Raw genomic sequence first — 16,623 nt, 5'->3', positions numbered from 1 at the left:
ATTTGGGTTGATAGCAAGAATGCAATTAGGAAGGATGACATGGGTTTCACTTTAGTGGATCTTGGTAGAGTTGGCTATAAATCGATTCCTTCATCCTAGCTTCTCGGCCGAGCAAGTTTTCTATGTACGATCAACTTGACCCAACGTGGTCAGTTGTTGTAGAATCTCCTCAAAGATGCTTTCACGAATCGACGGCGATAACGATGATGAGCTCGTTGATGCTCATGTAGGAGATGACAATTTTGTTGAATTGCCAAATGTTGACTCATTGGATGTTAATGACGAATCTCGGTCGGTTACGTCCGTGAAGATTCTTGAGGGCACTTGGGTTGAGCATAAAGAAACTTCTTGATTTATTAGTTTTCATTGTTTTTGTGGTGGAATCGATATTTGGTTTGTTAATAAGAGATTGTGACCAACTTTTGTCATTTATGTATTGTCCTTACGATTATTTTGGTTACATTTCAAATTATGATATCAAGTTTTTGCCATAGACATGCTTGTTGCTCTTGATCAATGTCATCTTCTAATGATTTTCCTATTCTATAGTTTTTTTGTAAGGTTTAGTTAGATATGGATCCAAAACAAGTGCCAAATCATCTCGAAAAAAGGAAGCATCAATCGAGGAAGGTGACAATATTACAAGTGTTAGGGGTCAAGCTAAAAACTTTCACTCACTAAGCATTTTAAAGGTAAGCTTGTGGTGGAGTTTAATGCGAAAGGAAAGATCAAAGGTGCATTTATTGAAGCGAGTTCAGAATTGGGTTGGCACACTAGTTAAAAATATGGTTCCACTAGCCGAAAGTACCCAAATTTGGACCGAAAGTTGACAAGCAAATAAAAGATGATGTATGGGATTGAGTCTTTGGTAAGCGGTTGTTTTGCCTATTATACTGATTTTTGAATTATTATTATTGTCTTTATAGAAGTGTAGACTCATCTCGCCTTGGTTATTTGTAGGAAAAATTTGAGGCAGATCCTAAGTTTAGAAAAAAGGATTGCAAAGAATGTGGTAAGATATGGCGGAAATTTAAGAATTATTGCACAAAATATTTTGTCATACCTTACATAGATGACCCGATCTAATGAATCCACCAAAAATCTATCCGAATGTTAAGAAGCAAGATTGGGAGAAATTTGTAAAAATAAGGTTATCGGAAGAGTTCCAGGTATATATCTGTCATTTCCTTTGAATTTTCATTTCTAATAAATTTATAATTTTGTTAAGGTGTGATAAACTAATATACTATTTTCATTTGGGCTGTTAGGAACTAAGCAAGATTCAATTGGAAAGAAGAAACTTGAACAAGTATAACCATCGACTAAGCAAATTAGGTTATGATGGCCTTGTCGATAAGATGGTAAGTAGATATTATATTTAAGTTTGTTAGATAAAACCAACGTAGGTAATCTAATATTACTTGGTTGGTTTGGTTATTTGTAATTGATAATAGATAGAAGCTGGGATACCTATTGATGAAGATGATAGATCTCTTTTGTGGCGTTTAGCTCGACAAGACAAAAGTGGTGAATATGCTGATGATGCCACAAAGGAGGTAGTTCAAAAGATTGTAAGTATCAAGCTCATCATTGTATGTGTGTTTGCGAAGCATATTTGATATTGTGTAGGATACCTAGCTTGATATATTGATGTATTTTTGTACTGATCTAGATGATGTGGTTCCCTATCTAGCTTGATCTAGCTTCGATTTATGATTTTTTTTTTTCTGAACTAGCAAGCATAACGATGAACGCTCCGACCTGAGATTGAATGTAGTCTAGTAGTAGGCACTTCTAGGCACCTTTCCATCAGGGTTCGGTTCCAAACCCCTTTTGAGAGATAGCTTTCAAAGCTTCTACGGGCATGGCTTTTCACAGCCTTTGCTTGCTACCTTTGACTTCGCCGCTTATCCCTCCAAGGCTTCCTTTCTTGAAAGCTTCCTCTCCTTTTAAGTGGAGTGATCTTTCGCTTCCTCGACGCATACCCGGAAATAAAGATCAGGGTATCCCCTATTGAGTAAGCCAAAGCAAGCAACTGTCTTTAATTCTGACGGGAAGCTCCTCGCTTCTGGAGGGTTTGATGGACTTATTCAAGTGTGGGACATCACTTCAGGTAGTCTCAAGTGTACACTTGAAGGTCCAGGAGGGGGTATTGAGTTGGTTAGGTGGCATCCAAGAGGATATGTGGTCTTAGCTGGTTCAGAGGATTCCACAGCATGGATGTGGAATGGAGACAAGAATGTCTTTTTGAATATGTTTTCTGGTCATAGTAACACTGTCACGTGTGGTGATTTTACCCGTGATGGTAAAATGGTTTGTACTGGTTCAGAGGATGCATCATTGAGGATCTGGAATCCCAGAAATGGAGAGTGTGTGCATGTTGTTAGAGATCATCCATATCATACGGAGGCAGGTGAATAAAAAGTTATTATTCTCTACCGCATCGTTTGGTTCTCTAATGCATCTCTTTTCATGTTAAAAATCTTCTTATAGTTGTCTTCTTTTACATTTTTCACACTATCCTCTGTGTTACCCATCAAATTAATATTTGAGCTAGTTTCAGTGATGGGGTTGTTGGAAAATGTTGTCGATTGTTCTTGGAGTTAGTTACAACTTATCTTCTAAAAAAGGTGAGATTTTTATTTTTTATCTATTCTTTATAATAAGATTTCAGCTCATTTGCTTTTCTTGCTCCTTATCTTTTTGGTGCCACTTCTTTATGGAAAGTTACTTTCCTAGTCACACTATTATTCCTCTCTTTCTCACTCCAAATAAGAATCAAATAAAAGCCTCTTTTAGTTTTTCTTCTTGGTGTTCATTACACTTGAGGTTAAATATACAGACTATTGAGTGCTGGTCTTGTTGAATGTATTGGTGTAAATTGGGGAACTATGGCCACACATCAGTTACCACCTAAGACTGTAGTTCAGATGTTACAAGCTAATGGTATTAACAAAGTGAAACTATTTGATCTGCTCAAAATACAATGAGTGCATTGGTGGAAGTGGGATTGAAGTAATGGTAGCCATTCGACGATGGAAACTTGCGTCGATGACAAGCTACAAAAGAGCTAAGCAATGGGTCAGCAGAAATGTTACTAGATTCAATTTCAATGGAGTAAATATCAAGTAAAGTTCGGTTACTTATCTTTCTTGTTCAATCTTGAAGTAATTTAATTATATGAAGGTGTCTATTCTTTGTGATCTAGACTTGACTTAAGCTATTTGAGTTTGTACTTATTTGGCATGCTATGCTTGTATTGTAGTTTATACCTACATCTGTTTTAATATTTTGTTTATAGACACACTTGAAATCAGCTTTAGTTAGATTAGTTGTTTACCATATCGGATATGGCCTCATATGGGAAGTGTATATCAATATTTGGTCAATGAATAGTAGTGCTAAAAATGTTTTAGTTTATTAAATTGTTTTGAATAGTTTATCTGTTTAAGTTGTGTGACTATTAGGTATAATTGTATAATTCAAATCTTCATCTTAGAATATCTTCTTATGTTGATAATCATAAGGGGATCGAAACATGAAAAAGGTATAAGTCCGGGATTAGAAGTAATTCAAATCTTCATCTTAGAACTGACACGGTGGATATTCCATCACTAGTTCCCCATGTATTTATATTAGAAGTAATTTTGAAGCGGGTGATCTATCTAATGTTTTCGATTGCCATAATTCTGCTTTTACATTCATTCCATTTCGATTGAAATAAGCCCATTTTGCGTTAAGTTTATACTATATACCGGAATATGTCCGAAATCGGACTTTCAGTGAGACAAGAGGATCTGAGGATGGGAGTGGTATTGAGTGATAGTGATTGAGTTTGTTCACTTGGCTCATGGAGGTTACATTTTTGTAAGAACGAGTACTCACGAAAAAGTAGATAAGATTAACAATGCTTGAGTTGCTGAGTTGCTTATGAAAATCTGATCACTTATTTGGCTCATCTGAGTACTTGCTAACATTTTTTTTCTTGTGAAAATATATTTGATGCAGTATTTAATATTCTGGATCTTTTTTTTTTTACCTGTTAACGGCTAGTTGATTAGAATTGCATTTTATTTTGTTTTAGTGATATATTAGCATTGGGAAGGTCATCTTGAATATTATATACTTAAGCATTCTTATGCCAAAGTTAATAGGTCGTGCACCAAATTATCTAGCAGACAATTGTGAAGGGTTACAAGTTTTCTTTGCTTTAATAAAGCTTAAGTTCAACTAATGTAGACACTAGATGGTCACAGCAGTTTGAGAACGATTAATATCATTCGGCTGCAAAAGTAAAATGGGTTCAGTTTTGGCAAAAGGATATAGTTACAGATAGGGAGTGTTTTCCTCCGTGGAAAGCGCCAAGGGTGAAGACTCTCATAGTTTTGGTAAGGGAAAACAAGTTGTCGATGTTGAAATTTGTAGGCGAAATGGATAAGCAAAGGGCAGGTGACCTATTTATTGTGATGGATTGGTTGCATACCACCGTGCAGCCTATTTATTACGATAACGCACCTATTTATTAGTTTGACTCTCATAGATCCTACTTGTTTTCTGTCTTAGATCTTTGCTGATTTGCCATCCGCTTTCACGGAGGCTGTAATGGGTGGTGTTATTTGCTCTGCTGAAGGCATTTGCATGCATACCACCGATGCTTGGATGCATTGTGCTTGAATAACAAAGGCCCGCAAGCCGTTAAGGATTACAATGCTTTGAGGTCCTTTGTAAGAATATTTACTTCGGGGCGTATGTGCGGGCTCTTTCGGGGATGCTCGGGATCATTGTCTGAGGATTGGATGAACTCTACCGATATATGTATTTACTGCATGTGTACTGCATCACAGAATGTGTACTGTATGTGTACCGTGTACTGCATGTGTACCGTGTACTGCATGTGTATTTACTGCATGTATTTACTACCGTGTACTGCATGTGTATTTACTGCATGTCACAGAATGTATTTACTGCATGTCTACCGTGTACTGCATGTGTACTGCATCACAGAATTAAACTCTACCGATATATGTATTTACTGCAAGTTACTGTACACTATTTTCAGTATTTTGCTCTTCTTGTACCGTGTTTTGCCATTTTGGCTATTTTCCTCGTCTTGTCCAAATGTTAGACTTGGTCTTGTGGTATTGGCGTACTGCCCACACTTGTGCCACTTCATCGTAAGGTTTAAATTATCACAACTTTGAGGTTAACAACACCTCAAGCAAAGGGTGTTGAGCTAAGTTGGACTCTATATGCATTAACTTGGTCAATTTCTTGCAGATACTTTTCTATTTATGGTTAGTTCATCCAATTGAACCACCTTACCTATAATAGTATAATACTATCTTATTTTCTACGACAAAGTAATATTTCTTTTTTCTTATTATAGTATAGATATAGAATAAGTATGGCTCCACCTCGGATGAAGCAACTATTGCTACTATAGTTGAGATGGGTTTTACTTTCGAGCCTTGAGGCAGGTGGAAACAAACAGTGGAGCCGCCTAATCGAGTTATGAAGATATGGTACACAATCCGGTTGAACCATAACTTTCACCGGATCTCGAGTCACCACACGCTTGACCGATATCTCGCCAACTGAAGTTGAGGTGTTGGCAAGATCTACAATTCAATATATCGGTATCTACTCATCTTCTCATGCGAAGAAAGATAAGAATAATCCGATCATAAATTAGCTTAATTATTTACATATCGATATTATCTCCTACACATTGACTAAGTTTTCTATGATGGTTTTAACGATATACTACTCTTGCAAAAAACGAATGACAATCTTGAAAATCCGCCGTCTTCGTCTCTTCTTAGAACGCCTGTGGTCGCTCATTCGTTGATTTTGAATTTTATATCTATTTTTGCAGGAGGAGCTGAAAAATAAGGTAGAGGAGGGGTTTTGGCAACGGAAGGAAAGAATGACATACTTACTATGGCATTGGGAACTCCGAGCCTAGTGGTCGAAGTTAGGTGATGGTGGACAATATCGACTCCCACTATGTACTTCAATCTTCCTAATAAAAGATCAAAGAAATATCACGAGGATTTGGAAGTGAAGTTGAAAGAGAAAGAAGCTCAAAACGAGAAGTTGAAAATTTTGGTGCTACATGTGCTTAAAGAACAAGGTGAGACTAATTCACCCGTGACGACGAAACTGTTGGCGAAGTTGCTCAAGCAAGGACCAAAACTTCGTCAACTCGTTGCCATTAGAAAATGTGGAATCTAATAGTGCCAAAAGTGATAATAGGCATAAGGTGATTGGCAAGTCTAAGCAGGTAAGTTTTTTGGCTTTAAATTTGTATTTTTGATTTTCTACATATTTCAAGTGTTCTCTTTAACTAAACTCATATTTAATGTATAGAGAAAAGATGGTGGTCAACAAAAAAGGTGTGACTTCAAGTAAAACTTAAGTCGAAAAAAAATGTACGAGGTAAGCTCATTCTATAGTTGCCTTAACCATGTTATATTCATTGTGGTATAATAAATGCAGGGAATGATAACGTAGCTTTTTTCATTCCTTTATTCCAAGTGCTTCACATATACTAACTTGATGTACGCCGTCATATAGTCAAAATAGACAACGGAAAGAGCATTGTGGATTCGAAAAAACTTAAAGCTAAAGATGGGAAGGTAAAAAAAAATATTTTCTTAATTAAAAGGTTGATTAAATGTTTGTGTCAAATTTGTTACTAGATAATCCTGTCTTTGTTTTGCTTATTTGTTATAGGACCAAGATTGTAGATTGGCATTGGGATCTAAAGACAACATTGTTGCCGAGGGTCGGGTTTTAGCAAGGAAGGGGCCAAAGGATACCATTTCACAACATGCCTTTGGGAGAGTCATATATGAAGGTCTCAATAAATAAAGCATTGTGTGGTGATGCCTTTCTCCCGGTTAAAACGGCGATGAACATGTATTTGTTAAAGATGCACGATAAACTTCGTTTGTGGCATGGCCTAAGGAACTTGTGATACTTAAAAGTGACGAGGTAGTATAAGGATATGGATATTTGTATGGTAATTTATTTAATTTTGTTATATAAATATCAATTTTGTTCATCAACTTTTGTTAGGTAGAGAAGCGTATTCCACTTCAGCGGGGCAGTATTCAATATAAGATCGAGAAAGTTTGTGGATTATTGTCGACAAAATAGTGAAAAAAACGCTTTTATAGAAGTTCCAATGGTTGGAACTCTTTTCCATGATGAGATGGAGGAAGTCACGAAGTTTCAAAAGATGAGTTGATGGATGTGTGTGAGAAGAGAATGTTAAATGGTAGCTGCATTATCTCCTACATGAGGTATGAATAATTTGGTGAACTTATTTGTGTTAGTTATAATTTAACTTTTCATATCGATGACTTAACGAGAATGTATATATATGTTGTAGATATTTATATGCGACTTTTGGAATTGCTTTCGAGCAAAGTATGCATTTGGTAACCCAGGAAAGTTTTACTATTTATACAAAAGATGATGAGAAGGCTCGATATATTGAGGAAGTTATCTGAAGAACACGGTGATCGTGTGCTTTTAATTCCTTTCAACCACAGGTAACTGTGTTTATACATTTGTAGTACATATACATTATTTTCATATAATTAAAATTATTTTTATTTTTATTTTTATTTTTATTTATTTTTTTTCCGATTGGTTATATAATTAAAAGTACTTAATTGAATTTGTATCCACATAACTGGTCATGTAGGGGGCATTGGGTCTTAATGGTTCTTGACATACCATCAATGGAAGTGTACTGGTTGGATTCTTTTAAAAGATTTTCGTGGGCGCGGATCCAGCTTTTAAATTATTAGTAAACACGTGAGTTTAGTCTTTATTTATTGTATTTTTCATTGTATATTTGATTCTATCTTGAAAATAATGAGAATGAAACAAATGCATTTTCATTTTCAGTGCGATCAAGACATCAAATATGTCCAAAGGAAAGAGAAAGATGAATCAAATCCAAATTGGAACTATGTGACAGTAGAAGCTTAGTTTCTTTGGAATACAATACAAAGTATCTTTCAATTTGTGTATGTGTTAATGCAAGTATTAATTATGTATAGTGCCCACAACAACAAGGAGGGATTGTATGCGGATATTATGTATTGGCGCTTTTATCGCGAGATTTAGTAGAGGATCCCGGTCCACCGATAAAAAGAAGGTGACTACAAAGTAGCATTATTTTTCATATAGTCTTAGCTAGCTTATAAATTGGTGCATTTGTAAATATGGTAGGCAATGCATTGCCACGCATCATTTATTTTCATAATATTTATAATATATTTTTCGTCGAACGTATTGGAGTTCTCTAGCAAGAAGAGTTACACCAATGAAATAGATGAACTTCGTCTTGAATTCATCGACTTTATCCAACAATTTATCGAGTAGTTAATTTGGGTAAGTGGGTTTCCATATTTTCCCTTTGTTTATGTATATATATACTTTTCTTATTTTTTTTTTTTTTTCTTACTTGTATAATATACCCTTCTTGATTCACTTGTTTTTAATTTTATATACTAGTCATAGTGGAATGAGCGACTTCATGATATGATGCAGTGTCATGGATCGATGGATCGATTTAACGGATGATGAATAGATGGCAGCTAGGTTTTGGTGTTGGAAGTCGCGCACAATAAGCTAAGATATTGCTAGGATAGTATTGGCGTTATGTAGTTTTTTTTTTTTTGTTTTTTTTTTAATTATGATTCTTTTGGTATTGGAATGACTTCTTTTGTTGAGAGTCAAACTAGATGAAAAATACTTGGTTTGATTGATGAAATCAATAGAAGTTAATTGTTTTAAATGTTGTTTCTTTCTTCTTGAGTGGATGTTGTTTCCGTATCATAAAGCAGGTTAAAGTGATTTTGGTTGTGATGTTTTGATAAATGTATGTGGATGTTGTTTATGTCATAAAGCAGGTTAATGGGATTTTGGTTATGACGTATATGATGCAGGTTGAGAAATGAATACGATTGAATACTAAAATGAGAAAATGTTTTTAAAAAAAATTATTTTCATTTGTCTCACTTTTGAAAAAAGTGACATAATATCTATTCAAAGTGACACAACTGACCACTCTTATGTGTCGCTTTCTTTTTCATACGAGTTATATGGAGTTGATTCCCAAAAGTGACACAAGAAGCAAGGGGCTTTTGTGTCACTTTTGACGTACTTGTGTCTCACTTTGGTCCAAAAGTGACACAACTAGTATACTTAATGTGTCACTTTTGACGTACTTATGTCTCACTCTGGTCCAAAAGTGACACAACTAGTATACTTAATGTGTCACTTTTAACGAAATTATGTCTCACTCTGGTCCAAAAGTGACACAACTAGTATAATTTAATGTGTCACTTTTGACGCATTCTTATGTCTCTCACTCTAGTCCAAAAGTGACACAACTAGTATACTTAATGTGTCACTTTTGACGCATACTTATGTCTCACTCTAGTCCAAAAAAGTGACACAACTAATATATTTAATGTGTCACTTTTGACGCATTTATGTCTCACTCGGTCCAAAAGTGACACAACTAGTATACTTAATGTGTCACTTTTAACTTAAATTATGTCTCACTCTAGTTCTAAACGGATACAACTAGTGTCACTTTTGATAAAGCATCGTGTGACACTTTTTCTTAAAAGTGACACAAGAGGTTATTCTTAAGTGTCACTTTTATTAACAAAAAGTGACACATTTAGTAAGGCTTTTTGTGTCACTTTTTGGTAGAACTTTATGTCGAGGGGCTTATAGGTCACTCCGAATTAGTTTCAAAAGTGACACAAGTGACTTCTTGTGTCACTTAAAAAGTGACACAAAAAGCCCTTCTTTTAGTAGTCAGGATGCAAGTTTTACTAGATCAGCAACATTATTAACAAGATTTTGTTAGCATTTCATAAATGTACACATCTGAATATTAAGTATTTTAATCATGTAATGGACTTATTTACACTTTTAATCAAGTAATGGTAACTTTCTCTTTTAATCATCAACTGATTTGTATCCAGTTCCTTTTGGCCTACTGTCTTTCTTAACGTCTCTAACAGGATAATACCGATGATCTGAAAGAGTCACCCATACCCAATATGGAATCCTCACCTGTTATGGAAGAGATTGATGCAAAACACAGGTTCTTTGAATCTCAGAAGATCCAGAACATAGCAGGGAAGAAAATCAACACATTAGCAAAGGTGATATACTAATATCTTGCTTTGTTATCTTGTAAAGATCCATGTATATTCAAGCCTTATCCCCCTGTGGCGTGTCTGTTACCATTATGTTATTTATTCTAGGAAATTTCATTCCATTCAATTGGGTTGCTTTTATTAAATTGTTAAATTCAGCCCATTTTTTAGGTGTAGTGGAGGACATCTATGTTTGTTGTTTGGAAGTAGCTTTATAGGTGATGGAGGGTGGAGTGACATTCATGATGAAAGTCTCCTGGCAGTAACACTTTGTATCTTGTGTTTATTGTTGTTGTAGTAAGTTGGGACTATGATAATGATTGTTTAAGCATAGGGGTTGGAAATAAATCTTTTTAAGTACATATCCAAGTATGCTAGAGGCCTTAAAATTTTGATTCATTTATGCCAGGTCAGGGATTTTTGTACTAACTTTGCATCAGGAGGTACTAACTAACTAGTATATTACTATGGTGGCCATGGATTTTTTTTGCTAGACAGAGTATCTCAATTCCTAGATGGTAGTGTTTTTGTCCTTAAAGGTACGTGCCATAATGGATTTTACTTTTGATTACTTTTTGATGGTCAAATCGATAATATTCTTTTTTGCAAATGTTTGTCATATTTGTCTACAGATATTTGTTTGTAGATAGTTAATGAGTATTAGATAGTTAATGAGTATTATTTTTCTCCTCCGCAGATTAACTTGTTTTACTGGCAAATCAAGTCTCAGTTTAGATGGATATATATAGGATGTGGCGTATATGGATACATGCATGGGGATGTTCGCTAGATTTATTTTGTTATTTTCACTATGTATAACGACTTGATTTTTTTTTTAAGTATTTGGATTGATCTATGGAAGACGTGGATTATTGATGTATTTATTTTTATTGGAGTCTGTAAACTCGCTAATATTAATGGAAAACTTTCTTGGTTATTATATACTATTCATGTTTTGCGCCTCTTGTTTATTTAAGTTTATTATTAATTCTTGTACATTAATGCTAGTGGAAAATACAAAACAAATAGGGAAGCTTTGTGGAAACAGGGGAACAATAAATATCCAAAAGTGTCCACTTTTGGTAACACTTTTATCGTCGTTAAATATCACAAAACGCAATTATAGATGATGACTAGAACGATGCTTTAGTGATACTAAAAATGTTGCTAACAACATAATTTTTTTTTTTTAAAAAAAAATGGACTTGTAGTGACGATTATAACATCGCTAATAATGCTTAAGTTTTCAAAAAAATTGAACCTTTACCGACGATAGATACGCTGCGACTAAGGTCTTAATGGCGGCGATTTTAGAATCATCACAAAAAGTACATCTTTTGCGACGTTATTATATTGAGAACACGAAAATGAGTTAGCGACGAAATGGAAGGAATAGCGACAATTTGCATCGTCGGTGAAGGTCTCATATTTGGCGACGTTGTAAAATCGTTGTTTTGTATCTTTGCCGACTATATCATTACCTACGATGGCGGGACACTCCAAAAGACGTCATAAAATATAGTTAGTGACGTTTTTTCAATATTCAGCAACACTTTTTTTCGTCACCAAAGACCCCATTTCTTGTAGTGTGCTTTCGCCAATTGCTGGGAGAGGAGCCAAATCAGCCGTAATAACAGCTGGGAGAGGTGCCAAATCAGCCGTAATAACAGCTGGCTGGGAGAGGTGCCAAATCTGCCAAACACTCTCCCTGGGACCGATTCCCAGATACAACTGAATCGTGAAAGAAAGCTTCAGATTCCACAAATCTTACATCACGAGAGACAACCAGTTTCCTTGTCGTAGGATTGTAACATATGTAGCCTTTCTGTGTGGTAGAATAACCAACAAACACACATCGAGTAGCCCGGGCATCAAATTTATCTCGATGAATAGCTTGATGATGCAAATAATAGACACACCCAAACACTCGAAGATGAGAGAGATCTAGTGGCCTAGCTTTGAGCACTTCCAATGGGGATTTAAAACCAAGAACCTGACTAGGAAGACGATTAATCAAATAGGCAGCAGTTAAGACGCCACGAGACCAATAGTGCTTAGGAACATTCATGCCCAACATAAGAGCATGAGTGGTCTCCAAAAGGTGTCTATTCTTTCTTTCAGCCACGCCATTCTACTGAGGTGTGCCAACACAGCTAGTTTGATGAATTATCCCCTGGCTACGAAGATACTCAGGTAACATACCTTTTACAAAACTCAGTGCCGTTGTCAGATCTAAACGTCTTGACATTAGCACCAAACTGGTTAGTAATCATAATATGAAAATCCTTGAATACAGTCACAACCTCAATTTTTTATTTCAATAAATATAACCATGTAGCACGAGATTTATCATCAATGAACAACACAAAATACTTATAGCCATCATAAGAATTAATAGGAGTAGGTCCCCATAAATCAGAATGAATTAACTCAAACAAGTTATTTGACACAGAATTCGAGTTTGGAAATGATAAACGAGTTTGTTTAGAAAATTGACAAACATCACAAACATCATCAGAGTTTAAAGAAAAATGCGGAAACAAATTTGATAGGACATGACTAGATGGATGCCCAAGTCTTTTATGCAAAATACGACTCTCAAGTAAATCACTAGCTTGACACGCTTTCTTATGCGACTTCAACAAATAGAGTCCATTGGAATAAATTCCTTCACCAATCGTCCTCTTCGACTTTCGATCCTGAAAGACAACAGAGTTAGGAGAAAAACATGACATCACAATTTAAAGAATTGGTAAGTTTTCCAACAGATAGAAGTTGAACAGGGAATGAAGGAACAACTAGAGGATCACTCTTGAGTTTTTTATCAAAAAAATTCACTTGACCACTACCTAGAATGGGAACGGTGGAACCATTTGCTATGGAAATATTATGATTTTCAGTTTTGGACACAAAATTATGGACAGAGGCAGGGCAATTAGCCATATGATCAGTAGCCCCTGAATTAATTATCCATGAGTTACTATTTTCTGGCATAGTAAAATAGGCATGTAAATTACCCGACACATGAGTTGAGGCAAACTGACCTTTGCTAGAAGACATGGACTTAGTGAGTTGTTGGAGAATTTGACTCAACTGATGACTAATATATGAGTTGGACATTGATGTCTCGACAACAGCAGCATGCTCTTTCTTGGACAGTTCCTTTTCCTTCTTAAGATGTGGATATAATTCCCAACAACGATCCTTGGTGTGCCAGTTCTTTCCACAATGATCACAGTGAGACGGTTCCCTTTTTTCCCTTACCCTTTTCAAATCCCTGTGACTTCTTTCTAAAATCGTTTTACGCAAATAATCTGATAGATTCATAGATTGAGGACTTTACCTCGGAGTTCATGGTTTTCTTCCTTGTTTCCTCCCCGAATAGTTGCACAAACAAACAAAGCAAGTGATGGAAGAGTGCTTTCCATTAGAATGTTGATTTCAGATTTTCATATTCGGTTTAAGACTACTGAAATCTTGTGAAGATTTTATCCTCTTCAGCCCATTTAAACAGAGTCTTCGCATCAGTGGTGTGTGGACGATATATGTTTAACTCATCCCATAATTTCTTCAAATTCCCAAGGTGTTCTGTAAAAGTTTGCTCACCTTGTTGCAAAGCACCGATTGCGAGTTGAAGTTCAAACACACGAGCAGAATTGTTCTGATTTTCGTATAAATCTTCAATTGAATCCCACATCTCCTTCGCAAAATCAGAGAAAGTAAAAATCCCAGCAATAGTAGACTCCATAGAATTGAGTAACCAAGATCGAACAAGCTGATCATTGGAAACCCAATTCTCATATTCGGCATCATCAATGGCAGGACACACCTTTGCACTATTAATGAACCTTAATTTCCTCTTTCCACCAAGCGATAGCGAAACCGCCCTAGACCACGGTATATAATTCGTTCCATTCAAGAGAACTGATGACAGCTTCCAACCAGGATTAGAATCAGTCTCTGTTGTAACAGTAGACTTTGGGTTTGGTTTTGGATCTGACATAGTGTATTGTGTTTATCTAGATTGATTTAGAGATAGATTAAGCACTCTGCTCTGATACCATGTAGAATTAAACACCTAATTAAAGAGGCAAAACACAATGATTTATAGTGGTTCGGTGCCAATGCGGCAACCTACATCCACGGGAGAAGAAAGAGATATTATTGCTTGGTTGGTTTTGTTTTTGTGTTACAGAGATGTTTATATAGCACAACATAAGTGCATATTCGTGTCTATAGTTTCCAAAATGATTTGAGACTTTCCTTTATAGAAAAAATACGAATCTGGCAAATCTCTGTCAAAACCGACTAGGGCGCGCCCCGCACTCCAATTAGCCTTGCTCAAGGCGCGACCCGCGCTCGACTTGGCCTTGCCCAAGGTGCGACCCGTGCTCTCCTCTTTCTTCTCCCACACTTTAACTTCCTCACACGCCAACATGGTTGACTCAGCTAGTAGTCTCTTGGATAATTAGTCTTACACGAAAAGAAATGGTGTAACATTTCATTGTCACCTATTTAAGTTAAATTATAAGCTATTATTCTTCTCATAAAGGGAAACTGTAACTTTAGGGGAACTTATAAGATTGGGAGGAGAAACTTGTACTCAATTATCTATTGTGCACATATAACGAGCATTCATTTAAATGCTCAAGGCTTAGCATTGTAAAGAAACAACAATTCAATTTAAAGAGAATATGGGTTGTAATGGAGGTTCACTGAAGCTCTCAACGAGGATGATTGCTTTGTTGGCGTGTTTTAGCTTAATTTTAGCACCTAGAGCTCAAGCCTGGAGTGAGGGTTATATTATGACATGGCGGATTGCTCAGGTACAGTAAGTAGTGTAAGATGAAATAGACTTAGGATGTATCATGCGGCAGCGCTAAAGGGCTAGCACCCTTGCTTCACCTTAGTTCTTCGATTAGGTGTCGCATTAATTGCGGCACAGAATTGTCCCTCAACAGTGTAGAATGTAGCGTGAACTACGTAAGTATATTTATGTGCTCAGTTGCTATAACCGTTTAGAGCATTCCCAATGTAAATCACTACGAGGGGAAATTGAGAGTTTTCAACTTTGAATACCAAAAAACCCTTGCCCAATGCAAGAGTGAAAAAGTCGGTGACTTGTAACTAAGTCACAACAAGAGTAGCACTTGCTACCAAGATTTTCACTGAGTTGTGAGCTTCGTACGAAATGTTTTATTCCGTCTCGTGTCTTTTTTTTAATTTTTTTCGTTTTTTTTTTCGCGTGTTTTTTCGACTTTTTTTCGGTTTTTTTTTTAACTTCGGACAGGATGTTTCATTCCGTTCGGTGCATTTTTTTTATTTTTACATTCAGACGGAATCAAACATTCCGCCTGAAGTTTAAAGTCACATCTGCATTGGGCAACCTTTTTCTTGTTTTTCACAACAAAGATAGCAAAGAGGGAAAATAGTCCTACGTGGAGATGAAAAAAAGTTGTTTCTATTGGGAAGGCTCTTATAAGGCCAATATTCATCTTGTGTTGGTCAAAAAGTGGGTGAACTAAACAACCTATTGATAAATGTCCACCCACCCATAATTTTTGTAATAGGAATAATTAGTAGAAAATATCAAATATTTCTTGTGCCCTAGACTTGGGTATTGTTGTCCAGCGAGTAGGCATCAATAGATGCATGGTATTAAACGCCTCTAGAATTTAGCTAGAATATAACCAATAGTTGGGACACAAGGTAATTGAAGTAACCTGTATTATTGTGTAGATTATATATGATCCAAATTCTAAAATACTCACCGACTCACGTACATAACGACGTTTTGTTGTATTTTTGGAAGAAGACGTACGTATGGTAAACTTTCAATGTTACATACTGGCTGCTGGCATCGTTCTCTCCATGGCTTTCTAAATAAATTGAGTCACTAAACATGACGAGATCATTTCTAAAATATGTAATTTAGATTTCAGTGTGTAACAAAGCGCAGTATACTAGTCCATATCTAAAAATCAAACAAGAAAGGATGTTGTAGTAAGGTAAATTTAGTTTAGAAGGACTAAAGCCAAAACAACGATATTTACAGAAGGACTAAAAATTAATTTACGTGTTATTTCAAAGACTCAAATGTGGCACGTTAAGGGTACTCTGGGTATTAGAAGAAAGTAGGAGATAGACTAACGCCACATGTTAGTCAACGGGGTTGACTCACAGTCAGGAGGATCAAAGTCTAATAAATGATAAAGTCTGGACCAAAGCCTAATACCCCTATTATTAGGAGGAACAAAGTCTAAAAACCCCAGTGTTAATTCGTCTTCTATTTGACGTGTGGGTAGATATCAATCTAACATAATAGAGAAAACTGATCTCGAGGAATTTGAGAGTTAAGTAGTGGTCCTAATTGAAACTCTCAAAGTCAATTTATGGCTTAGATCTAATTTAATGCCTCGAGATATGG

General features: G+C 35.9%; 2 protein-coding genes across 2 annotated transcripts; one reads left to right on the top strand and one right to left on the bottom strand.

Moving 5' to 3' along the window:
* Positions 1-1,082: 1,082 nt before the first annotated feature.
* Positions 1,083-1,729, top strand: LOC147496810 (uncharacterized). The gene is made up of 3 exons (XM_086562487.1): positions 1,083-1,169; positions 1,269-1,361; positions 1,455-1,729. Exons 1-3 carry the CDS (start codon positions 1,086-1,088, stop codon positions 1,617-1,619), a joined length of 342 nt encoding a protein of 113 aa, XP_086418613.1. The 5' UTR covers positions 1,083-1,085; the 3' UTR covers positions 1,620-1,729.
* An 11,933-nt stretch (positions 1,730-13,662) lies between these two features.
* On the bottom strand, positions 13,663-14,199 carry LOC147496809 (uncharacterized). The gene has a single exon (XM_086562669.1). It carries the CDS (start codon positions 14,197-14,199, stop codon positions 13,663-13,665), a length of 537 nt encoding a protein of 178 aa, XP_086418795.1.
* Between the last annotated feature and the right edge of the window lie 2,424 nt (positions 14,200-16,623).

This window comes from Coptis chinensis, chromosome 5 (assembly GCF_015680905.1).
Source record: "Coptis chinensis isolate HL-2020 chromosome 5, ASM1568090v1, whole genome shotgun sequence".
NCBI lineage: Eukaryota > Viridiplantae > Streptophyta > Magnoliopsida > Ranunculales > Ranunculaceae > Coptis > Coptis chinensis.
The sequence above is the reverse complement of the archived record's forward strand: the minus strand, read 5'-3'. Positions and strand labels throughout refer to the sequence as shown.

Bases quoted from the DNA above. Each gene is read 5' to 3' on its own strand.
- LOC147496809 (XM_086562669.1), bottom strand. From the start codon at position 14,199: ATGTCAGATCCAAAACCAAACCCAAAGTCTACTGTTACAACAGAGACT.
- LOC147496810 (XM_086562487.1), top strand. From the start codon at position 1,086: ATGAATCCACCAAAAATCTATCCGAATGTTAAGAAGCAAGATTGGGAG. The intron at 1,170-1,268 runs GTATATATCTGT...TTGGGCTGTTAG, and splicing joins GGTTATCGGAAGAGTTCCAG to GAACTAAGCAAGATTCAATT. The intron at 1,362-1,454 runs GTAAGTAGATAT...AATTGATAATAG, and splicing joins ATGGCCTTGTCGATAAGATG to ATAGAAGCTGGGATACCTAT.